This window comes from Anomalospiza imberbis, chromosome 3 (genome assembly GCF_031753505.1).
Source record: "Anomalospiza imberbis isolate Cuckoo-Finch-1a 21T00152 chromosome 3, ASM3175350v1, whole genome shotgun sequence".
NCBI lineage: Eukaryota > Metazoa > Chordata > Aves > Passeriformes > Viduidae > Anomalospiza > Anomalospiza imberbis.
The window spans coordinates 98,258,125-98,282,913 of NC_089683.1; the positions used below are offsets into that span (position 1 = coordinate 98,258,125).

General features: G+C 43.4%; 1 protein-coding gene across 1 annotated transcript in view; it reads left to right on the forward strand.

Moving 5' to 3' along the window:
* The first annotated feature begins 3,257 nt into the window (after window positions 1-3,257).
* The window catches only part of COQ8A (coenzyme Q8A), a 32,267-nt gene continuing 10,735 nt past the window's right edge, over window positions 3,258-24,789 (forward strand). Inside the window, exons 1-6 of the mRNA XM_068185939.1 lie at window positions 3,258-3,361; window positions 4,275-4,469; window positions 6,684-7,094; window positions 8,023-8,089; window positions 15,880-15,954; window positions 21,898-22,020. Coding sequence (XP_068042040.1) covers window positions 4,293-4,469; window positions 6,684-7,094; window positions 8,023-8,089; window positions 15,880-15,954; window positions 21,898-22,020 — 853 coding nt within the window. The 5' untranslated portion in view covers window positions 3,258-3,361; window positions 4,275-4,292. The remainder of the gene's footprint in view (window positions 3,362-4,274; window positions 4,470-6,683; window positions 7,095-8,022; window positions 8,090-15,879; window positions 15,955-21,897; window positions 22,021-24,789) is intronic.

Below are 24,789 nucleotides of genomic sequence, written 5' to 3' on the forward strand. Positions count from 1 at the left end.
TTGTATGTGTGTTTATTATTTTTATTTCATTATACTCTTGCCACGCTTGCTCTGATGGTGTGGGTGGTTATAACACTGAAGCCAGGGTTTTAATCCTTGTTTAGATACAACTGAGATAACAGGGATTGTAATAAAGGATAATGGAGAGAGGGAAGATGTAGAGGCTGTTTTCCTGATATGTGATATCTAATGATCTGCCTTATTACCTGTCCAAGCTAATATTATTTTATTGTTTATTTTCATTTATTTAGAATAAAACTTGGAAGATAAAGAAGGCTGCTAAAACTGCAGACCTGAGAGGGGGAATATGGGCTGCTGTAAAACTGCTCTGGTTTTGTTTGGGGGATTTTTCGATGTTTTTTCTTTGGTCAGTTATTTTGTGTTATGTTGTTTTGTTTTTTAAATTATTCAAGAGTGTTTGTGTGTTTAGGAAAGTGTTGATAGTAGTAGTAGTTCCCATAAACTGAAAGAGACTGTGTCACCATGCACAGAAAACTTTCAGATATGTTTCTGTTATTTGTATGGTTAGAAATCTTGTGTTTAAACTCGATCTATCCTGTGTGTGTGTATATGCATGTGCATATGTACATGTGAGTAAGACTTTTCACTGTACAAGTATCTGGAAGAAAGCTCATGGAGTTTCAAGCAGATCTGTGTGTATGTAGGAGCACATACTATCACATGGAAAAGAAAGGGAATGAATGGAAGAATGTGTTTTTAAAGTGGGACAAATACATTATTTCTTGTGTTGCTTGTAGCAAGGCTCTTGGTTTCTGTTATTGGCCTGTGTTAAGCAAGCTGCACTTGCTTAAACCTTCAGTCCAATAGTCCGGAATGTTGGGGAGGAAACACTTGGCAGTCAGTGACTCTAGAGAACGGTGGGTTGTGAGGCTGAGGATTGCTGCACACAGGAGGATCCCAGGCATTGGTTTAGTTTTGCTGTTACAAGAGGGCTCTGAATCAGGTGGCATCTAACCTGTAGGAGCGTCTCTGCCCACTCTGTGAACCTTGCCTGGTGTCCAAGGATGGCTTGGCTTCAGCTTCCCCATGCTGGAAGGTGTGGGAGTTTTCCAGGGGGTCATTCAACTGTGAGAAGCTTACTAAACAAATCTGTGATCCTGCCTATTTTTGGAAGAGGGCTCACAATCAACACTTGTTAGCCCTCTTCGGGCCAGGTTAGAGGCACACTGACAGCTTGTGTAGACACCACTGACCCGTCCATGCTCTGTGCTAGCAGTGCCCCAGTTTGCTAGTGCTAGATAAATAATCCTCCGGGAGCAAGTTAAGTGTGATATAGACTTTGTACACTTGGACTAATTCCATTTGGAACCACTCCCTAAATCTCCTTTTGACGGAGCTTGCTTATACCGTATTGATTTAGTAGGGTATGAATAGAACTTGTCTGAAGGGGAAAAAGTCCTTTGCCTGTTATCTGTGTGGGGTATTAACACAAGTGTAGTTGTTGAGTACAGTACCAGCCTTCTCAAAAGTATGTGCTCTCTCTGTCTCAGTTTTTGTGTCTCTTGTCCTTGTTTGTGCTTACTGATTTTCATTTAGAAAAAGATAATTTTCCTAATGCTTGGTTATTTTTTTGTGTAGTGTTTTACCTTCTTGATTATGTAGGATATATTGTATTTAGAATAGCCTGTCTCTTGGCATCACTACATAGGAACATGGTGCTGATGCTTCTGAGCTAACAAACCACTTACCTGGTACCTAGGTGGTTACAGCTGCTGTGCAGAGCAAGTGGGGCTGATAAAATGGAAGTCAGAGAGAGATTGGTAAGGATTTGCCCTGTGCAGTGTCTTGTAACCAAATCTGTGTAGGGCAATGGTCCTCTTTGCATGTTGATATATTTAGCAGTGGAGGGTTGAATGAGTGTTGTGCAATGCATGTTTTCTACATGTGGCTGCATTAGCTTCCCTTAAATTTTGTTTGGAGATTTATTTCTTTTAAAAACCACACATTTAGCATATCATAACTGTCACTTTATGACAAGGTCTTTGGCTGGTTTTGGGTGAAAGAAGTTTATAGTTTTACTACTTTATTAGTAAGAATACATGTTAAAAGTGGGAGTTTTTTTATGTGTGCGTTGTCGAAGTCTGTATTGGCTTACTTTTTGTTGCCTTTCTTGGCTTTCTTGGGATTCTTGGGATTTTGTTGCCCTTCATTGGGAGGAAATGAACTTTTTTTGCACTCAAGCTTTCCTTGTTGCTAATACTTGTGATCACAAAAGCACTTATTTCTTAATAGTGGCAACCTTTGAATGGTCTCATTTCAGCTGGGACAGTATTGGGTTGTTGGCTGATTTCTTTGCCTGGCTCTGAATTGCAGGGACAGCCAGCAAATAAATGCTTTGGGTGAGATCCATGTGGAAATTTCCAGTGTGAAGATGTAGGGGTAGAAAAACACTTCCTGTTGACAGAGTAGATTTCCTTACCTGACAGGCAACTTTTGACTTTGAAGGTGCATTATACAAGGATAAAACAAATCATAGTGGTTAAACTCAGAGAGATGCAGGAGTAACACTTCTTAGAGGTCTGGAGCATATGGATAGGTCTTGTAATGAGAACCACAGAAAAATTACCTAGGTGGGCTTGATTTTTATTTTTGTAGCTAACCTGTTATGCCCAGATTCATTGTAAGCACTTGACTGTTCTTTTAAGAGTGTACTTAAAACATGTCAGTGTAACACTTCCTGGCTGCAGTACTTGTTCCCAATTTTGATCACTGATAAAGCAGTGGTTGAACAAATATCCCAGTAACTGGGCTTTATCCTGAATTTGCAAAATAATGTCTCTCTGAAGTTCAGCTGTAGTAATCCATGTAGTTCCTGTGTGATTGCAGCAAATTTGATTACAGAAACTTAGCTTTAGCAGTCCATTCTTCTCCTTCATGACAGGTAAAGCAGACATTTTTGAGACAGGGCTTGTGTTTCCTGAGAAGATAACTGGATCCAGTTGCTTGTGGTCTGCAGCTGGGTATAATGCCAACTTGTGTGCTGTTGACTGAGGGCCATTTGTACCACATCAGTGTATTAACATTTATAATTGAGTACATGTGCATGTTGACAGGTTATCTTCTCAAAATGAATTGATACCTGTATACCTACCTAGGAAGTAAGTTAAATACATGGCCTTAGACTAGTGCTCTGTACCTACTGCAGTCAGAACATTTTTTTTTCTCTCCAAATCATTACAGAGACTGCTGTATGGGCAAGGTTGGACCTTAGTCAGCATCTTGTTCCAACGGCATGCCTCTGTCTTCTGTGTCAGTAAAGATGGTAATGTGCAGCTGAGCCAATCCTGGAACCTGACCCTGTCTGTGCTTTAAAGGTGTAGCAGATGAGTGAAATAAGCAGGTGAAAATCTCCCCTGCAAAATAGTTTTGCACCCCAGCCACTGGATTTCTTTTATGTGAACCACAGTGATGTAGGAGAGCCAGTGTCCTGAGCCTGAGCTTGGTTCTAGCCTGAGCCAAAGGAGCTGATGGAAATTACTCTTGTTAGATGCACTCTGTCCTGCATCCTGCAGTGCCAGTTTGTATGTGAAGACACTGAAGTGGCACAGGCTGTTATAAATCTGAGATGGAACCCCTTGAAAAGGAAAGGGGGCTGAGTCAATAATTCACTGTAGTGCACCACTTTGTGAATGCTGTGGTAGGTATGTGAGCATGCTTAAACTTTCAGTTAAAAGTATTAGAATGAGCTACAAGTTGGGGACAGAACAGACTATGGAGCAGGCTACCTTTGGAGGATGGACAAAGCTTAATCATTGGTGTGGGAGTAAAGAAATTTGGCTGTGTAAAATGAGCAGGCACAACTCCAGGGCAGGAATGGAATGTGACAGTGAATTTCATCAGTGCTATCAGGACCTGAGAACATGTTCCAAGGCCCCATAATAATGAAATATCAAATATTAATGTTTTTAATCCACTTCTAACATCTGAAAAGAATCAAGACAGTTTTTGCAGTGTTTATCTGTCTTTGCTTGCCCTGGTCAGTGGTAACTTGGATATTTGTGTAGAGTCCTGGAAAGTTGTCCTAACTCCTGAGAACAAGGAGAGTTTTCTTTTCCTGGTAAGATCAGCTAACTAGGCCCTCAGGCTGGCCTGGGTCCTATCTGGGCTGCAGACAAGTTCCCAAGGTGGCTGCTTGCCAAAGCAGGAAGAGATTTGCCAGGGATCTGCTACCAGCTTTTATGGGGCATGAAACCTGCTGCAAACTTGTTCTTGACATCTTATCTTCCTGCTCCCTCTCCCTTTATATTTTTCAGCACAGAAAGACATCAGTCATGGCGGGTGATGCCATCATGGTCATGAGGGGCTTGACCAAGCTCAGTAAAGCGATCCTGGAAACCCAAGCAGGACAGCTTCGACAGGTGCTCCTCGGGGGAGATGCAGTCACCATTGCAAAGACTCTCCAGGCCACTGCTGAGGAACAGTTCAGTTCTGCCTTGGGGAAGGTGCAGGTAAGCAAAGCTCTTTGTGCACAGTCTAGTCTGATGTTTTGCTTTTTCTCCTGGTACTTTTTTGGTTTTGTTGGGTGAGTGTCAGGGAACTCACATCTTGAATGAGAGCCTAGTTCTGAAGTGTGGGATTGATAATAGTAATGTTGCACTGCTTTGGAAATTCTTTGGAACCTGTGGGGTGTGGAAGGTGCTTGGACAGGAATGGGAGGGGAATGTTAGTGTTTCCATTAGTGTTTAAGACATGCTGAATTAGAAAAGTGCTCTGTTTGTCTCATCTTGTCAAAGATCAAGCTCTTGCTAAGACTGGTCAGCAACTTTGTTATTTAGAGTCTCCTTTAAACTTGGGGCATTGATTGACTTCTCTAAAAGAGTGCATTGGATGAAGGAGCTCTTCTAGAGTGCATTGGATTTATCTCAGTGCTGCTTTCTTTCTTGGCAGAATTGATGCACGTGATATTTTCCAGAGTGGCTCAGGGTCAGGTGTTTGCACGTTCACCACTTACAGCCCAGGCTGGATTTTTGGAACTGGCTTTCAAATGAGGAACATAAGGAAAGCCAGGCAGCAGCTTCTCTCATCAGAGATGGGGATAGATTTATAAGAGATTCACATTTGCTGTGCTGCCATATTTTGAAAGCAAGGGGCTTATCTGTGGTACTTCTCTCTCATCATCCTTAGAAGAAGTGTGTAGCTCAGATGATCATTTTTGAGGCAGAAACTAAGGAATGAGATTTGGATGGTTTTATGTAATGAGCAATCTATAGCTTCAGTCCTAGAGTCTGGGCTAGTGTTTTCTTGGTTCTGTTTAAGCTTGCAGTAGAACTAACTTCTGTGTTTGTTTATGGGGATAGTGCTTTGTCTTGTCACTGTCCTCCTCTTGCACCTAAGAGGAGAGAGATGTTCTGTTTCTGTGCGTGTTTCTCTGCACAAGAGAAGCCCAATGAGCATAACTGTGGAATACTTGCCCTGCTTTCTGTAAATGGGTTGCAAGAGAAGCTGTTGCCAAAGCAGGGCTCAGTAAAAAATATAAACATACAGCATTTTCTGTTTTGTAGAGAGGAAGATTTTTACATTAATTGAAAGGGTTTTAGCTGTCTGGCATGTTTCTAAAAGTTTAAGTGTGGAGGTAAGAAAGCTTTTTTGCTTGTAATCAGTGGTCAGTATTGTGGGTTACAGTCCCCATCTGTAAACATTTCTTCTCTCCTCCCCCACTATGATGTTGAACTTCAGAATAGTATGAGACCTGCTGAATAACAGGAAAGACCATGTTCTGTTTTTTTCTCTAAGGAAGGGAAATGTAATTAGTGTTTAGGAAAGAGCCTGAAATATGCTGCCTGCTTGCCTGACCACAGCAGGATTTAAAATCCTGTTGATAGCCTGTAATAGTCATCAGTTATTTTATGGTATTGCCACTGCTGAGATAGGTAACTAGAATATGTCAAGGAATAAGTGAACTAGAGATAATGCTCTGCTGTTGATTTTTATTTATGTATTTATTTTTGACTGAAAAGTGTTAAGAAATATCTGGACTTTGTGGAGCAGATTTTGCAAGGTTAGGACAGAAAAGAGTGTCAGGAGAAGCTTGCCTGGAGTGTTGCTGTGCCTGATGCTGTTATCCTTGCTCCAGGCACAGAATTTTATTTATTTTGGGATGACAACACATAGTTTGGTGGTTGAATAATGGAATGTGTTTTGCAGTTGGTAGTGTTATGACTGTGAAAGGCTGAGCTTACTCTGCCTGTAAGTAGGTATCTGGTATTGCTTCAGGTGGCTTTGGGCTTGGAAGTGCTCATGTTGTCTGACTGAAAACAGGATGGGAGGAGGGAAAACAACGTTACTCTTATACGATATTGCAGCTCCAATCACCTGTTGTTTCTGAGCAGTGCATTGCTTCTAGTGAACTCCATATTTAGTGACCCTTTCTGGCAGTGTATGTAAAAACAAAGTATCTCCAGTTATGGATATTTGAGAAACTGTTAAAGAATTTGTCCCATCAGTGGAGTTAAAAGGTTGTCAGGGATTTCAGGCATCTTCAGTGTCTCTTCCTTTCTTTCTTGTCTCTTACTGTGAATGTCTGCAGTGCCAGAATCTCTGTCTCTACAATTCTTTACTGTGGAGACATGACACCCAGCAGCATGCTCTTCTCTGAGGACCATGGGTGGGTAGGGAGCAAGGTTTAAGATCTTTTCTTAAAGTATTTCAATTATTGTTTGCAGGAACTAGGCAAGCAGCAGGAGATCCTCACTGACTTTGGTGAGGATTTTGGGAAAGACTATGACTTCTCAGCCCGAGAGCCATCAGATGCTCCAATGGACTTCTCCACTGCTCCTGGCAAGCCTCAGGAACACAGCGCTGAAGGCCCTGCTTATTCCTACACAACAAATGGACCTTTTAGAAATACTGATGAGACTGGAGATTCTGGCATGGGTCAGAAGCCTTTCCCTCCCAAAATGGATGCAAGGTTATTTGGAGGCATTAGGGACCCTGGAAATCCTTTTGCTACTGCCTTTGGACAAAATAGAGCTTTTCACCAAGACCATTCCTCTGTTGGTGGATTAACAGCTGAAGATATTGATAAAGCCAGACAGGCCAAAGCAGGTTCAGGGCAGAAACCCTACAAACAGATGGTATGTTGTTTTAATTAAGGGTTCTCAGTACTGTGGTGTCTACACTAAATTGGCCTTACTCACCTTCTCCTATGTTTCTCTCATTTCTTCCTCTTCCACTATTCCCTTTTTTGAAGGCAAAAGAGGGAAGTGTCAGTGCTCATTAGCCCTGTGATATTTCTTCTGTCAATAGCTTTTTAGTTTCTCTTTTCACACTTGCTCCCTCTATGTCAGATAATCTGATGTGAGAGGATGTTTAAAAAGTCTACATAGGCTTAGAATTGGACCTAAGCTAATCACAGTGGAGACTGTGGCTTCCTGTGTGGCATCTTGCAGTTGTAGACATTGAGGCAATGCTGCTCTGAGCATAAGTAGATTGGAGAGTAGCATAGCTCACAATTGTCACTTCAGTGTTTGTGTGAGTGCAGAACCCACAGTGCAGATACTTGTCACCTTGTGCTCCTTCCCCACGTCCAGTATCAGATGCCACTGTGGGCTCACTCAGGATATTGGGTGAAACTGTATACCTAACTGCTCCTGCTGTTGTGCCTGGAGGAACTGTCTACAGTCCTGTGAATCTGATGACCCTCCATAAGTTCTAATTCCATGTGTGGAAGGGAGTTTGGGTTAGCATTGTGTGGCTTCTTCAAGTTCAAAATACAAGGGCTGCTGAGTTGAAAGTGAAAATGGGGTTTCCAAACATGGTTATCAGCTCTTCTGTCTTTCTCACCCTCTTGTCCTCTCCTCTGCTCAGTGTGTATTTCAGTGCATGATGTGTCTGTTCTGCTCCGTATTCCCTTGAAAAATCTCCCACTAGATACAAAGCTTGAGTTCATGGAAAGCTTTCTGCAGCATGGAGCTGTTCAAGTGCTCTGGCTTGTGCTTTGCAGGTGTCTGACCACGTGCCCAATTACTTTGTGTTTGTTTTTCCCCTCTCTCTCCACTGCAGCTCAGTGAGCGGGCCCGGGAGAGGAAGGTTCCCGTCACCAGGATTGGCCGACTCGCTAACTTTGGAGGTCAGTTTGCACTCCCAGTTTGCCATGGCACTTGCACGTGCTGGTAATGGCTGGCTGTGACAGGGCTCCTGCTCTGCAGCACTGGGTGGTTCCATCTGCCAGCTCAGCTTGCTAATAGGACAGTGCTTTCCCACAAACAGCTTGATTCGGGCTTTTTCATTGCTCTTAAGAATTTGGGGCAGACGATTTGGGGGTGCATAGTAGAGCTGCACATCTTCATGGTGACACATACCTTGTGGGCTGTGCTGTTTTAATGGGAGACCGAGGTGCAGGTTGTTCCCCAGCCTGTATAAATACCCCAGTCTTGCACATGCGATTGCACTTTGAGGAAACTCTCCCAATCTCCCAGTTTTCTGTTACTGTCAAGCAGAGACAGCTGGAGCAGCTGTAATTTTAAGTAATCTTTCCCCAACTTTATCCTTGCTACTTCTATGAACAGTGTTTAAATATAAATATTTCCTCCTGGTATTCCTTTTTGAGCATGGGGAGATGATAATAGCCAAGATTTGATTTACTTATCCATTGCTTGTAGACCATTTTCTCCCAGGAAGGATGTAAATTCTGAGTTTGTAAGATCAAGCTAGCTGAAATCATAATTAATTTTACATACAGAATGGGACTTATTATATCAAAAAGCAGTTAAATATCTTAAGTAATATTGACAGATGATGCTTATTTCATGTCTTGTATCCAAAATCATCAAAGGACTTAACGTGTTCCTAAAGAATAAGGTATCACATATTGCAGGTGGAGAGATGAACACAGCTAGTGCTACTTAGGTAATCCTCCTCCTTGGATGAGGAGTCTGTCTGTTGCTGTGATTGGGTTTTTTTGTGACTGTACTTTTTTGGGATGATAGTGGCCTATCTAGGCTGTGAACAGTCTATTGTGGCTCTTGTGATTCTCTTCCACAAAATTTGATAGAGAAGCACATGTACAAAGTAGACATCTTTGTGTTACAGATCCCAGAAGAAAGAAAAATAACCTGTCAAATGTAATTCAAATCAACTATTATATAAAAAAAAAGTTATTCTTTCTCTGTTTGTCCTTTTGTCAGACTAATAGGCACACTAGGAGGAGCTGGGGCAGGGGCTGATCCTGTGCAGTGCAGGAATAAACTGCAAGTGAATTTTTTGATAAGTTTTTAATGCTTGTCTGTTTAACTCTTTAACCCTGTAGTCTGTTGCAGGCACTCTGCCTTCACAGCATGCTTATTATTCCTTAAGGGTAAGCAGGGTTCATGATCTGCTTTTTGGAGTAACAAGACATTACTTTAAAACTCACTTGACTATGTTCTTAGGCTCTAGTAGCACACAGGTCTCCATTCTAATCTAGCCTTGAGTGTTATAGGACGTATCACAGCACTTTTAGCTGTCATCTTCTGAGTTCATCTGTTGCTGCTTGCTGACAGCTGGTGGATGTGAGGTGGCAGATGACCAAATTTTCTGTGAACTTTGGGTTCTAGTGCTATGGAACTTTGGGTTCTATGTTCCAGCTTTTGGCACCCAAGGCTGTTGTGTGAGGGAAGGCTAACTCATGCTTCTAAGGGAAGTATAACCCATCTTCTCCTAACCTCAAGGTAAAAACCAAAACAAATAGCTCCATCAGACCAAAGCCACTAAGGGAGAGTAGGAAAGAAAGAGATTGCTTATAAGCAGCATCTCCAGACATCATCTGTGTGTCATATTTTTTTTTTTTTTTGGTCTTGCTACTCTCTTCCGGTTCTCTGCTTTATATGATTAAATGGCTGCCAAGAGAGAGTGCTTGCTTTTAGAGAGCTTCTGGGGGAAAACTGTTTTGCAGAAATTGTTCAGATTCTCTGGTCTTTGCAATCTCATGTTAGCATTCATTGCCTATCTTTCTCTCTGAATTTTAATTTGCAACAGCAAAGAGAAACAGTACTGTCAGTACAGTGGCTTAGCAAACAACAGATATGATCTATAGGTAGTTTATTTCAGTTTAAGATATCCCTTGGTAATATTTTGGGACTTTTTATAAGGACCTGTGGTAATAGGATGAGGGATAATGGCTTTAAACTGACAGAGGGCAGGCTTAAATTAGTTGTTAGGAACAAATCCAGAGAAATTTGGGATGTCCCATTTCTGGAAGCATTGAAGGCCCGGTTGGATGGGGGGGATGAAGAAATATTGCAGAAAATATCACTGTTAACCTGTGGAATATTAGTGAACCAGCTATGTCCTTGCTTCCTAGAACATTCAAATGATTAGACTCAAACAAAGAATGGCAGAGGTGGGGAGTGATTATTTCCTGCTCTACTGCCTGGCTCTTTACATTGCCTTAAAAATAACTAAGGGCAGGAGGCTCTTCCATAACTGTGAGGGAATGTAGCTTAAATCAAGTAAACTTTTTGTGCAGGAAATTTCTTGTGTGCTTTGACATATCATCTTCATTTGAGGACCCCAAGAAATCATTCTGGGAAATAGTGGTGGATTCACCAGTCAAACTAGCATTTGATTATTTTTTAACACTTAAAAAAAAAAAAAACAAAAAAACCCAGACACTTTCCCCCTTTATTTCCATATTAGAACAGTATTATTGTAATGTTGGATAAGATGGAGTGATGTTGAGTAGGTCAAAAGCAGAGTTCATTTAACTATTCCTGGGGTTCAGACAGCTGAATTTGCATGGTATTGGCATGATCCCATTCCTCCTCCTGTGTTTGCATGTTTTCTTTCAAAAAAGAAAAACATGTATTTCCCTCCAGTGTTATAGGGACTGTTCAGCTGTGTCTCAGCCATTATTTCAGAACACTCTGGTGGGTGGTGGACAAATTAGCAACAGGAGGCAAAAATACTTGGACTGCTGAGTTTTCCTGGCTTCTCAGCTCTTCTGTGGGCAAAGAACATTTTACTGGAAAGACTGAAGATCATGTTTTCCAACAGTTGCATGTAATACTGAGCTAATATTGCTCTGTGATCAGCACAAGATCCTCTACTGAACTCCTCAGTCCTTTATATGTATTTTTGTATGCTGCTTGCAGCGGCCTGAGTGACTGCTAGTAGGTGTATTTATAGTACTAAATGGCCTCCTTGATTTTTATTTATTTATTCTTCCCAGGATTGTAATTGACAAAACAGATTTTTCTGCGTTTTTTTTTGTTCCATGCTTGTTTTGTAGTCTGATGGGTCATCAGTTCCACCTACTCAGTTCTGGATTTTTTTTAATTTCCATTCTCCCTTCCTTGCCTTATTTGACTTTTCTAAGCTGTTCATGGCTTCCTTAATCATATTCCTGGTTTCTAAGTTTATTATTTTAATGATATAATAAGATTCTTTTGCAATAAAGAAAATTCAGGAAGCTTGTGGTAAAGTCTAGATTTAATGTGATTTTAACAATTTTGAAAACAAAAAAAAGCAAAACCCTACTCTTTTGAGGTATGTTAGTAAAGTATATACAGGCCTGACAGCTGCAGGATTCAGATATTCATGTGAGTGGCAAGTGAGCGTTTTGGGTTTGCTTGTCAAGGGTTTGGCTGCAGGGTGGCTTCGGTGAGAAGCTGCCAGAATCTTCCCTTGTGTCCAACTCCAAGATGGCTCCAAGCCAAGGCCATCAGCAATGGTGGCAGCACCTCTGGGAAAAGAGTAAAGAAGGGGAAAGAAATCCAGAAAAAATTGCAGCTGGAGAGAGGAGTGAGAGAAACAGCCCTGCAGACACCAAGGTCAGGGAAGAAGGAGGTGGGGAAGGTGCTGGAGCTGCGATTCTCTGGCAGCCTGTGGGGAAGGCCCTGGTGAGACAGCTCTGCCCCTGCAGCCCATGGAGGACCACAATGGAGCAGTTCCACCTGCAGCCCGTGGAGGAGCCCCCAGTGGAAGAGATGGATGCTTGAAGAAAGCTGTGTGAAGCCCCCACTGGAACAGGTTTGCTGGCAGGACCTGTGACCCTGCTGGAGCAGCCTGTTCCTGAAGGACTGCACCCTGTGGAAGGGGCCTGTGCCGGGGCAGTCTGTGAAGAACTGCAGCCCATGGAAAGGACTCCAACTGGAGACGTTTGTGGAGAACTGTCTCCTGTGGGAGCAGGTGCAGAGTGTGAGGAGTTCTCTCCCTGAGGAGGAAGGAGCAGCAGAAACAATGTGTGGTGGAATGACTGTAACCACCATCCCCCTCCCACTGTGTTGCTGGGGAGGGGAAGGAGGTAGAGAATTCAGGAGTAAAGTTAAACTCAGGAAGAAGGGAGGAGTAGGAAGAATGTCTTTTATGATTTAGTATTAATTTCTCATTATCCTACTCTGATTTGATTGGTAATAAATGGAGCTAATTTCCCCAGGTCGAGTCTGTTTTGCCTTTGATGGTGATTGCTGAGTGATCTCCCTGTCCTTATCTTGTCCCATGAGCCTTTCATTATATTTTTCATTGCTCTGTCCAGCTGAGGAGCTTTCAGTGTGTGCTGTGTGGTGACTGTGGTATTTTATGTGACCAAAACCAGGGCACAGGCTGCTCCAGGTGAGGGTCTTGCTCCCACCCTGTGTTTGGCAGGCTGAACAGAGTGATAACAGCCCATTCAGCTTCTGTTTGTTTTGTTGTCTCAGTTGCTGAGCAAGAGTTTTGCCCTGAACAAAACTGGTTCCAGATCATCCCTTGACAGGCTTGGTTTGAAGTGTACCAGATGCTGCAGATGCCTGGAAAATATTCTAAGAGCCACTCTGCTGGTATAGAACCAAGCGGCATTTTCCAGGCCTGAAATAATCTTCATGGAGTGCAAAATGCAGGAGAATGACTTTACAGATGTATTAAGAATATTATTTTTTCAAGGTGTTGAGCAATGCTGAGAACTGTCCCAAAATGATTAATATTGGAGGAAATACGCATCTTGCAAACAAGGGAAGTGAAGGACATCAGGAGTGTCCTGTGCAAGATTAGTGGCCCAGAGGAGGACAATGCTTTTGTAGCACTGCAGGTTCTTTGGAGGGGTTACTTGTTCCTGGTAATAGGTGAACAGCAGCAGCTAAGCCCCATATAGCTGCTTACGCATTCTCTCCCACTGCAGGAAGGAATAGGAAAGAGCAAAAACTTGGAGAAAACTTGGGAGCTGAGATAAAGACAGTTTAAGAGGGGAAGCAAAGAAAGCTCCATGTTCAAGCAAAGCAGCAAGAGGAGCTCATTCATGACTCCCTACTGGCAGGCAGATGTCCAGGTACTTCCTGGGAAGCAGGACCTCAGCATCTGTAGTGGTTACTTGAGAAGGCAAACACCTTAACCCCAAACATCCACCCTTACGTTCTCGTTTTCTGTAACCTTGACTGCTAAGCAGTAGCAAACACTGTGATTATAGTTTGAAGATGCTTGAGGCCTTTGTTTGAACTTCAGATCTTTAAAGCTTAGCAGCTGTTTTAAACCATGCACTTGGTTTTGCCCGACTTTATCTAAAACTGTTGTTTGATTGGTGATTTGGGTTCATTTTTTTGGAAATTGGACAGAGTGAGCAGTGAGGAAATTGTAAGAGCACCTATTGAAAAAGCAGCTCTTTTTCTAGTGCAGCCTACAATATTAGTACAGATGCTTAGCAGTGCACATCCATGAGAGGGAAGGTGCAAAACATGTTCATTTGTAGTCTGATCTTGCCCACACTGATGTAAACCCAAGCTGCTTTTAAACAAGCTGTAACCTCTCCAGCTTTATTCTGCAAGACAGAGTAGAATCTGGTTCCTAGACTTTCATTTACCTTTGAAGTGGTTTGTGTCTTAATGATGAAGAGATTAGAAACTTCTGATATGTTTTATTTTATGTCCAGGCAGTAAATCCAGTAATTTTTAATTTTAGACATGGACCATAGAACCTTTAGAAGAAGATGTGATGTTTTTAATTTGAAATCAACTGCTGCCAGTCAGTTCAGTCTAGCTGTGATAATGACCAAGCTGATTTATGGTGGGGGGAGCATTGTTTTGGAGGTGGTAAAAGTGGGATCAAGGCCAACAGAAATGTTCTGTGAGTGGTATTTAGTCTAGAAAATAATATCTTATTGATGAGATACGTATTTATTGGCTTCCTATCTGACTCTTGGTACTTCCAAGTTACTGTCTTGCATTTGGGATCTGATTGGAAATCATTGTGTATCAACATTTTAGTAGGTGTTTATGCTGTGTTTGAAAAGCCTTTTTCTTGTTTTCTGTGAAACCTAGGGGTATTTTTCTCACTTTGTTTAGCTAATAAAATCTCTGGATTTCTGGTGCAAAGCACTTGCTCATTGGTGATGCATGGTTTAACATAATTGAAAGGTCTACACAAGTTAGTTACTAACATCAGACTTCCTTCAGTGCTGCAACTCCATAGAAAAACTTGCAGAAAATATTGAAAAACTAAAAAAAAAACAAACCTGAAGCAAAAACCATCCCACAAAAACCCCCATACCAAACCAACAAACCCAAACCCCAGCCACCTTGTAGTGTCACTGATGCCACTTGTGCTTCACCTTATGCAGGACTCTCTGGTCCCAGTGCATGTAGTCCATAAGATTAAAAGTAGAGCTGCTTGTGAAGCAGACAAATTATACAAGCCTGAAATTGTACTGGGAGAGAGGGGGGTTGAAATTGTACTGAGAGAGAGATGGGAGAGAGGAAAAACTCCAGTCCAGGATGAGGGTCACCTTGTTTGTGGCCAGGCTTTTTCATTTGAGTCGACAAAACTTGTGTGTGTGGTTCTTCCTGCACACATGCAAAATGCCATGTGCTGGACAGCTCTGCTTCCTTCATTGTGCTGACTTTGTTCCCTGGTTGTTTTACCTGGGAAGTTTTCCAGTAGTGCCTTGAGGAGGACTTGGGGTGCTTGGAAAGCAGGTGCACCCAGTACTGTCAGCACTGTGGGAGTAGAGCACAGCAGGAGCACCACTGCTGAGGAGACATGGAGCAGCACCAGCTGTTCTGATTGCCCATGCCATTTATTATCCAGAAAAAGAAAGATTTTGCTATTGGGAAGGCAGTGAGACCTTTGGTTGTATGGATTGCTGCATGATTAGATCTGTGCCTCATTTAATCTTCAGCGCCTTTGCTCTGGTTAGCAGAGGCAGATAATGCTGCTTTTGTAGTCCTAGCTTAACCTGTGGCTGTGAAACCACCCTGGAATTCACTGCTTGCCAGGGTCATAGTGCATGTGGAATGCTGGTGTTTTGTCTCCTGGTCTTACTGCTGTGTGGGATTACTCCCCAGCCCAGCTCCTTGGACTGCAGGTTGCAACACTACTGGTGTAAGGTGAGCCTCGGGGAAAAATATGTTTCTGTTCATCACAGTAAATGAGCTCATAGAAGGAAGAGGCAGCTAATGAGCACAATTAAACCTAATGCTTAGACAGCAGGGTTGCACAACTTTACGTTCTATTGGCAGTGGCTTCATCCTAAATAGGGTTTTTCCTCCTGCTGTTGTGGCATGGTGGGGAGTGAGAGAGATTCTGTTCCTTCTTGAGAATTGTACTTTGAGAACCATGTCTGTGAGAGTTTTGGCTTCTTTTTCTTCCCTTTTTTTAAACTCCATTATTTGAGTCTACAGCAGAACATCAGCCAGAGCACAAAGCTCTGAGTAACACTTGTGACATGCTTTATGAAAGCCAGATGTCCCAGACTGGCCTAGCCTATGATTCCTGGCTGGCATGCTGGGCTGAAGAAGTACGGGAAAAAACTCTTCAGTGTCGAGTGAAGATGACTCCATTGCAAAAGCTAGATGTTCTAATAGAGCTGTTGTGTGTTTGAATGTGTGGCTTAAAGTTAATTACCAAAAATGCCTCTGTATGTGGACTGGAAGGCTTTTTCATTCTGACTTGAGTCTTTTTCTTCTTATTTTAAAGGACTAGCTGTTGGTCTTGGCATTGGGGCACTGGCAGAAGTGGCAAAGAAGAGCCTTAGACCTGAGGAACGCAGTGGTAAGCCATTTCAATGTCCTTCCTTTTTCTTTTTTCCCTCCTCTTTATTTTATCCCTGGACACCTGCATTTGCAAAATTTGTATTCTTTTGAAGGCTGGGTAGTGAGACAGAAAACAGGGGATATGGGTAGATCTTTTATTTTCAATATTATTCTTCATCTCTTGGCTCTTCTCTCATCTCAGTACACCACAGCCTCACTACATAGACAGAGGTCAGAGGAATATTCCAGAGCATGTGTTTGTGCCAGCACAATTTGTACAGCTTTACTTTCCCATAGCCAACCCTGAGGTTGAATACTATCCCTGTGCCCATTCTTGGATTGTCTTGACTTAACAATTATTTCTAAACTGTTCAGTGAAACAATGCATTTCTATCAGTACAGAAACTTTAGATGAGCCTGTGTGTCTGAATATTTTGTTAGTGGTTGTAGTCTGTTTGAAATTAAAGTATGTTCTCCCTAGGAGGAACCTGGAGGATGGCTGCTCTCTTGTAAGAGAGACAAAGCACTTTATGCTCCTGTTAAATGGGAATTATCTATTTCCAATATCTGTCTTTTGCTGCCTTCTAAAGGATTCTCATAACATGCAAAAGGCTGTGCTGTGCAAATTGACCTGATCCTCTTTCCTTTCCAGCCTATTTGAAATTGGAGGTAAAATGTTCCTAATTTGTACCTGATGATGTCGTGGTGGCTTTCTTTTAATCATTGTGGTGGTAAAATATTGTAGAGGGTGTGTGGGTGAATGGTTTAGGGCACAGAAAATCCAGGTGTTCTTGTCCAGAACTGCTGGGTCCTTGTAATCCTACTCTAATTCAGTTTCTGTCTTCACCCATGTCATCTTTGGGGGTGGAAGAAGGATGGAAACAGAACCTCCGTTTCAGGAGATACTGGAGTGGCTGAAAAATGAAGACATTTGGAGGGGGGAAAACACTGAAAAAACAAAGCAACAACCAAAATAAATTCCCAAACCATAACACAACACTTCAGGGTATGAAACACATTCCCATTAGTGGGAGGCAGAGGTGGAAGACCCAGGACTCTGCTTGTATTTGGAATACCAAAATGCAAATATTAACAGCAAGGCAATGCAGAGCAGCCCAGCAGAGAAAAAGGATCCCTGACAAAGAGTTCTTGTTTCCCTCTAAGATCTGAGGTGTTTGAAGATGGCTAGGTTTCTTTGCTTTGATTTAAAAACATGCACTCAAGCAAACACAGTTCATCCTGTAGAGAATCCTTGAAGACTTTTTGCTTTCAGCACTTGGGATGTTTGACAGGTTGTTGATACCTGTTGGAAGCTAATGATTTGTGTTGCTTTTAACAGAGGCAGAATTGCACAACTGTTGGTATTTCTCTGCTTGCCAGAGTATTTTCTAATTGGGCACACCCCAAGTGAAAACATGAGCTTGCAGAGCTATGAAGTTTGAGGGAATAACATGAGCTTTGTTCCCCTCACTTACAGAATGAGAAGGATTACTTTTTTTTTTTTATTTAGAGGGCAGAAGACACTTCCTCCTTGCAATAAAGCAATTGCACCTCTAAACTTTTATCTTCTTGATGGGGAAACTAGAGTCTTGAATCTTGCTTCAGGAAGAGTGATTTTCTTGAACAAACTTGATTAAGAAATAAGGCAATGAGAACTGCCAACTTCAGTGCTAGACAGGGAATTAGAAAATGACCTGGCTTTTGTTTTTAGGTGTGTGTTTGTCTTTCCTTGTTGCTTCCTCTCTTGCTGTCAAGTCTGCTTAGGTAAGATCTTGGAGCAGTGGTTGTGCTGTAAAGGAGAGCAATATCAATAGAGGAACTGAGAATGGGCCAAGAGCAGCAAGTGTAGAGGTGAGGCAGAACTCTTCTGGAGCTTCTCAGGCAGAAGACACAGGAAGGTTTCCACATGACGCAGCTACAGCCTCTAGCTAGTGTCCTTGGATGTGTGTTTTCCGCAGTATTTTAGAGTGGTGGGAAAGGCTCCATGAATGAGAGCTGTCTCCATGGGCTCTGCTCCTGCAGAAATGCACAGCAGAGGACAGATACACAGTGGGAGTCCAAGATTCCATTTTCTTACTGTTTTTCTGACAGTACAGCCTGAACTGTTGTTGGGGGGAATCTCATGACATAAGTACCTTTGCATTTCTTTAAAAATACCTCTGCACCCCTTCCCTGATTTCAGCTTGAGGCATTTGTTCTCAAGTTTTGTGGCTGCCAGCACCATGAGTTTGGGCTGAGACCTGTCTCTTTTGAGAATGACATATTGTCCTGTTCCTGGGAAGCTGCTGGAGGATGTAATTTCTCTCCTTAATGCTGCAATATTAATAGTAACTTCTTGGCACTCCAGACTTAAACAAGTGGGATGTGTGTGTATGCCCAAAGGCATGCCTAAGAATTTCACACTCTCACTGGCATCCAGGAGTAATGAGGAAGAGTTTTCTCTTGGTTGCCTTCCTCTTGCCTAGTTAGTACAAACAAAAGTGTCTTTACACCTTTAAAATGGAGTTAGAAACACTGGTCCTTTAGTCCCAGCCCCTTAGCCAGACACTCCCGAGCTACACATGATCCTGATAGCACAGCTTGTACTTCTTCTTTCCATTACTGTTATCAAAGGGACTGCTAATTCCTACTCTCCTGCACATTCTCTAGCAACTGTGCTAGTGCTGATCTGTTTTTTCCTCTCAGCTTCCCCATCTTTGTTTAGTAGCCACAGGACCTTTCTCTCCCTACTTTGAATTGTCTCTGTTTACATAAACAATTCACTTCTTAGGGACTTAGCCTAGAACAAGTATGTCTGGTGTAAGAGTTGTTGAATTTCTTCCTTTTCTGTCCAAGCCTGATGTCCTGGACATAAATTCATTCTGCTGCCATCTTTAAGTGATTTGGCTCATTTTATCTTGTAAAAAGAGGATGACTGACTTGATTTCCAGTTTGATTTTTTCTGGTAGGCTGATAACCTCCTCTGTCACTGGTGACCTTGATGGCAGCCTCAGTATTTAAAGTGTGTATGTAAATACACACTTGTATGTCAATACAGTATAAGGCCCACACAGGGTGGGAATGGGAAAGTAGAATAAATTCCCAGGAATTAAAATGAGAGTGCCCAAATAAACATCTGCTGTTACAAGTATAGAGACTGGGTTCAGGGACAACTTTGTCACTTATTAATGATCTGTCCTGGGCAGTTCTTCAGGCACTGAACAAATGCCAGGCTGGACAGAGCCCTGACAGGCTGGCACTTGGCCTGGATTTGAGCACAGCGGGATTTTCTTCTGAAAGGCAATAATGCAATATTCTTGGGTTGTCAGTCTCAAGTGCTTAGGCCATGTTCTTGATATTCCTTTGCCCCAAAGTTTCTGTGGCAGATGGTCCTAAAACAAATAGAGTCTAATCACTAGTTCTCCGTTTGACAGTGGCAAAGAAGGTGGAAAAGGAGTGATGCAGCAGTGAGTTCCACACAGGTTTGGAAAGGTTCATGCTGATTCTGAATTTGGAAAGGAAAAAAAAAAAATAAAAGCGGGTCAAGCACTAGTGAGGGTGTCTGCCTGCTGCCTGTTCTGTGGAAGAACTCACAGGCCCAGTCACTGTGGCTGCAGGAACCTTAATTTCTGAGGTGTCCATGTTGCCGCAGCTTGTATGTGACTTCTATTTGCCTTTTTTCCTTGCCCTGGTGAAATAGGTGAAACTAGCTTTGTGATCTGAAGATGGGGAGGAAATAATGTGAGGCACCAAAAGGTGCCAGCCATCTTCGGGTAAAATGTTAACTGAATGAAAATTGGTATATTTTTTCATGAACTTGTGGTGGGTTTTATCCCCACTCCCTTTCCACCCAGCCTTGGAAGTCTGTGTCTGTTTTCTCTCTGTTTGCCATTGACATAGTACTGTTTTTCACTCTTGCTTCCAGGTCACCTTCTTGTTCATGCACACTTGTAGCAAAGTACATAAGCAAGAGCTGCTCCCATGCTGTTGGGCTGCCTGGTGATCAGGTATTGCCCCTGGAGGCTTCAGTGAGGAGCCTGCCAGTAGAAGAGGATTTGGGACTGCCTGTGTTTGGCTCTTTGATAAGAGTTAAAATTATCAGGGTTCACTGGATTCTGGATGTGGCTTTAATCATTAACTAACCCCTTTATTCTGCTACTGACTCAAAGGAGGATGTTTTTGTGTGCAGTGCTGTGAAGGAAGATACAGTTTTGATTCAGTACTTTCCCTAGGTCCTGTGTGTCATCTCATACAGGGATTTGCTTCATCATTGCTAAGGATACTTGAGAGACGGATCCTTCTGCCCTGGGTAGCTTTGCCTGTTCAGTCTCTAAGTCTCCTAACATCCATTATCCAGAGCAAAATGTACTCTGAGGATTGCAATGTGCTGGAAATGGTGAATTCTGGACCTGTCCTGCCTTTCTATATTTTGCTCTTAAGATATGGAAAGAGCAGGATAAGCAGATAAGAGCAGGATGTCTGTCCTGTGTATTCCTGGTGTTTTTATTCCTCTTTTTCCTGTACATCCTTGACTTAGGACAGGGATTTGTAGAGGGAGAGGTCTCATAGGCAGTGCCATCTTGCTGCTATCCCACAAAACAGCTTAAAGAAGGGGGATGAAGGGCAGGAGAGCAGCCTGTACCTGACACATCTGTGCTCTGCCAGTGGAGAGTTCTGTGGAATCACTTCTGCAGGGAAGGTCTAAGCAATCCAGCTGCTTGCAGGGACTGAAGGGTGTCTGTCAGATCAGTAACATGCTTAGCACCTCAAAAAATGGTACCAAGTTGTGGGAGCTACAAGAGTTTAGACAGCAGCTACTTCAGTCTGTCTCTGTTATTTCTGCTGTCCCCTGGCCAGTCTAAATCCCTCTGTGTACCTTCCTGAGAACTACCAGGAGATGGAGAGGATCTCTGGCTGCCCTAGTCAGCACATGACACACCAGTAATTTCCATCTGCTGCCTGAGATCTCCAGGGCTGTTTTCATCTGCTGTGCCTTTTTGGGTGCTGCTTACTGTTTATGGGGGCTTCAGCTGTTCTGTCCTCTGTTCCTCTAAAGTATTCTGAAAACAATGGAGCTGCAAGATCAGCATGTGAGTTGTGAGCTCTGCAGCCTGGCTGCAAGGCCTGACCTTCCTCCTGCTTGGCTGGCTGTCAGCAGGAGCTGATCTGCAGCCCCAGCAGAAGAGATGGGTGGTTGTCTGCCTGCTCCTTCTGTCCCTGCTCTACTGGGCATTGCCCTGGAAGATAGTTCTGGCTTGCTTCTCCCAAAGGGACCACAAACTAGAATCAGGATCTCCTTCCCCTCTGCCTTAAAAAAAAAAAAAAATTAGAGTGAAGTGCTTCTTATGCCACACAACCCCCTGTTGCATACTTGGAACTGTGGCACTGGTCACACATGGCTGTGTGACCTCTCCGAGTCTGTCAGACATCAGGCTTTACACATGCTTGAGGACAGGAAAGTGTGTGTTTGAGTGTGCATATTTTGGCCTTGTTCTGTGTAAACTTCCACATTAAGAGGTTGGAAGAGGCCTGTTTGTCTGTGCCCAGTGTGCTTCCAAGGCTTCTGAGGATTCCCCCTTGCTGTGGCTCACTCCTGCTGCCCTTCTGAGGCTATGCCTGTGCTGCAGCCTATGCTGTGGGACTCAAAGACACCTTTGCACAGTGTTTTAGGCTGTGCTGGCTGGCACAGTGAGTTCAAGCACTAATATCTACCCAGGATCCCAGACAGTTTGCAGAGCAGCACATTCTTGGAGGCTGTGACTTGCCACTCCTGGCCCTCAAGCCAACGATGTCAAAGTTGTCTTAAGGCACATGTACAATTCAGTGTGTGCCCCTGGGCTGCAGTGAAGGCACTCAGTGTAGTCCTGGTCTGATTTCCCTAGGGAAGGGCAAATCTCCTGTTGAATGTGGGCTAACACAGTGGAGTGGGCTTGCCAAGATAAGGTATAGCTTCTTCATTCATACTCTCTCTCCTTGCCCTCAGGGAAGAAAGCAGTGATGGATTCTAGCCCATTCCTGTCAGAGGCCAATGCAGAAAGGATCGTGAGGACCTTGTGCAAGGTCCGGGGAGCAGCGCTGAAGCTGGGACAGATGCTAAGCATTCAAGGTAAGTGGCTGCAGGTCCTCAGCTGTCCTTAGTGCTGCCAGGTGTGACACAGGGTCAGCTGTCTGCAATCAGGCAGTGTGAAGTGAATGGGGGGGACTCTGAACAAATGGCTTTCTCCTGTGAGAGCAGTGATGCAAATGTTTGAGTTCCGTCTAATCTCAGTATGAAATAAATAGATGCATGTACTTACATACCACCACTCTCTCCATGTCCTTATTGTGTGTAACTGAAATTGGTTGACTATAGGGTGACAATGTGAATTTTAGTGTCTGTGTTACAAGCAATTGTTAAGAAGCAGCGCTGTGTTACACTCTAATTGCAGGTGTCCTGCTAGAAAGGAGGGTGACAGCAAGAATGTGATCCTGTTCTTTGTTCACCAAAAGTGGTCAAGGTTATATCCACAATACTCTCCCATTACAGCAACCTGTTTGTGGTTTCAGTGCTCTGTGGGCACTGAAGCTTTACTGGAAAGGCCAGTACAGCTGATAATCTTATCAGGTATAAAACACTTGTTTCCATCCTGAGAAGACTTCAAATTGCTACTTAACCCATCGAACTCTGAGGCCAGTGACCACAGGTGAAGGCATGAATGACATCAGTGCCTGCACTAAACTGTTAGGTTACTCCTGAGAGATGGCAAGTGTGCTCAGTTCAAACCTGATCTGGATCTTTGCAATTTGCCTTCCTGCCCAGCCTGATAGGGAATGAAAGAACCAGCCAAAAACAGTTGTAAGACTTGTCTGGAAATAGCTTTCAATATGTTTCTGAAATTGAGTAAGTGTCTGAGTGCTTGAAGTACTCATTTTTTTTGGCTTGTGCTTCTACTTGAATTTTTGTAGGTATTAGCTGATGAGACTGGATGTAGTAGAGTGTTAAAATACTTTGGGCTTGCCAACAAAACAAGATCAGTTCACTGTCCTAGAGAGCCCTGATTGGCATTTCATTTGCTAATCAAGTGGTTTAGGTGTTTGCCAGGCTGATGGCCACCTGGCAGAGCCTAGTGGGAGGCATCGGCTGCCATGTCAAAGGCTGCCACCCACATGCTGTTTTCTTGCCTCCAGAAACTGCCACTGATGGCTCACAGTGCAGATCCAGGAGGAGCTCCTGTGCTCCTTGCTTTCCAGTGCCTTTGGTATGTGGGCTGAGCAAGCCATGCCTGGAAATGAGCTCTGCAGTTAAACTCATCTACTGTAGGTGGGATTAATTTCAGATTCTTGGGACACCACTGAGTTGTGCCTACTGTGTCCCCAAGGTTGGTCACAGCTGCCCCAAGCCTGGATGTGAGTGTAGAGGAAGGAGCTATGAAAGGCTGTCTCTGTGGAGCTGAAATGTTCTGGATTTTTATAACTTGCCTGCTGTCTCCTAATGTTACGGCGTTCTGGCAGGAGTGTCAAATACTTGGTGATTGATTTCACTCTGGTGTCAGGAACAGCAACCTTGGTGGTTGTACCCAGCCCTCATTTGGACTCTTGCTGTAAGTGCGTGGACTCTGCTGTGCCTGGCAAGAACACAGGCCCATAGTGACCTTGATGGGGGACAGCTGTGGTGAAATAAATCAGACACCATCGACAATGGAGAGTGTCTGTTTCTTGGGCTGGCTGTTTGGACAGGAGGGTATCATGCAGGTCTTACCACTTCATGGGCTTCTCTGGGGCTTGGTGAATTTGAATTCACTGCTTCTGTCAGCAGGTCTGGGTGCTAACAGGGGGCAGGGGCTCCCTGTAGCTGAGCACAAATCACAAAGCAGTGTCCTTAAAACCCCTGATGTCTGTTGTGTCTCTCTGATGTGAGAGTCAGTGGATTTTTTAGGGACCCACATTCCTAAAGGTCATGGAAAGAAAAGATGCCAAAGGCCCCCAGTCATCCTGTGTTTTGGGAGATGTTGGAAAGGTAGCTGCATTTGCCAGCTGAGAGTGCCCTACCTTGGCTCCTGCTTCGTGTTTTGTTCCAGTAAGGCCTCACCAATTGACCACAAAGACGTAAAACCTTATTCATCAGCATGTTGTAAGCCTGGCAGAGTTGCTTCCACGGCAAGACTGATTTTTGATGTTGCTGCTGAGTTTCTGTACAGTCAGCCTGGACTTGCAGGTTTCTTGGCTATTTGACGTTGTGTTCATGAACAAAGGGTGGGGGTGGTCAAGCACCCCAGCTAAGGATGGATGCCCTCCCAGACTAAGGGTTGAAACCCCCTGAGAGGTTTATGGATGTCAGCAGTGAGTAGAATAAAGGAAGTTGATCCTGAACGCCTGTGGCAGATGCTGGTGCTTTGACACAAACAGCTTCCGGGAGTGGGAGTTGCTCTTGGTGAGAGCCATTCTCCTTTTGCCCAGTCACCCCTGGCAGTGCAGGTGACACGTTGCAAGCATGATGGTTAATACCTTCACATAGCCCTGAGAATATTTTTTAGCATGTTCAGAGGCTGGGCAGTGATACACCATCAGTGACAGAGCTGGTCTTTCTTTCAGTGTTCGCAGTGCACACGCAAATGCAATGTCTCACCTTCTTGCGGGTTTGTAACGTCACAGCAGGAGCTCTACTCACTGTTCCTGCAAAGCCTGCTCCTCTTAAAAACTCCTGTTGGTTCCACAGTGGGCTTGTGTTAGTACTTTTAAATGCTGCTATTGCTTCAGTGGGAATTTGTAAACAATGCTGAGAGTTAATGTTACATGTCTGCATTATTTATCTTCTTTTCTCCATTCCTTTCCATCCTTCTTCTCAGGACAGTCCTCTTAAGGTCACTGTTTGTTTCTTGTTTCCTGGGATAGACAT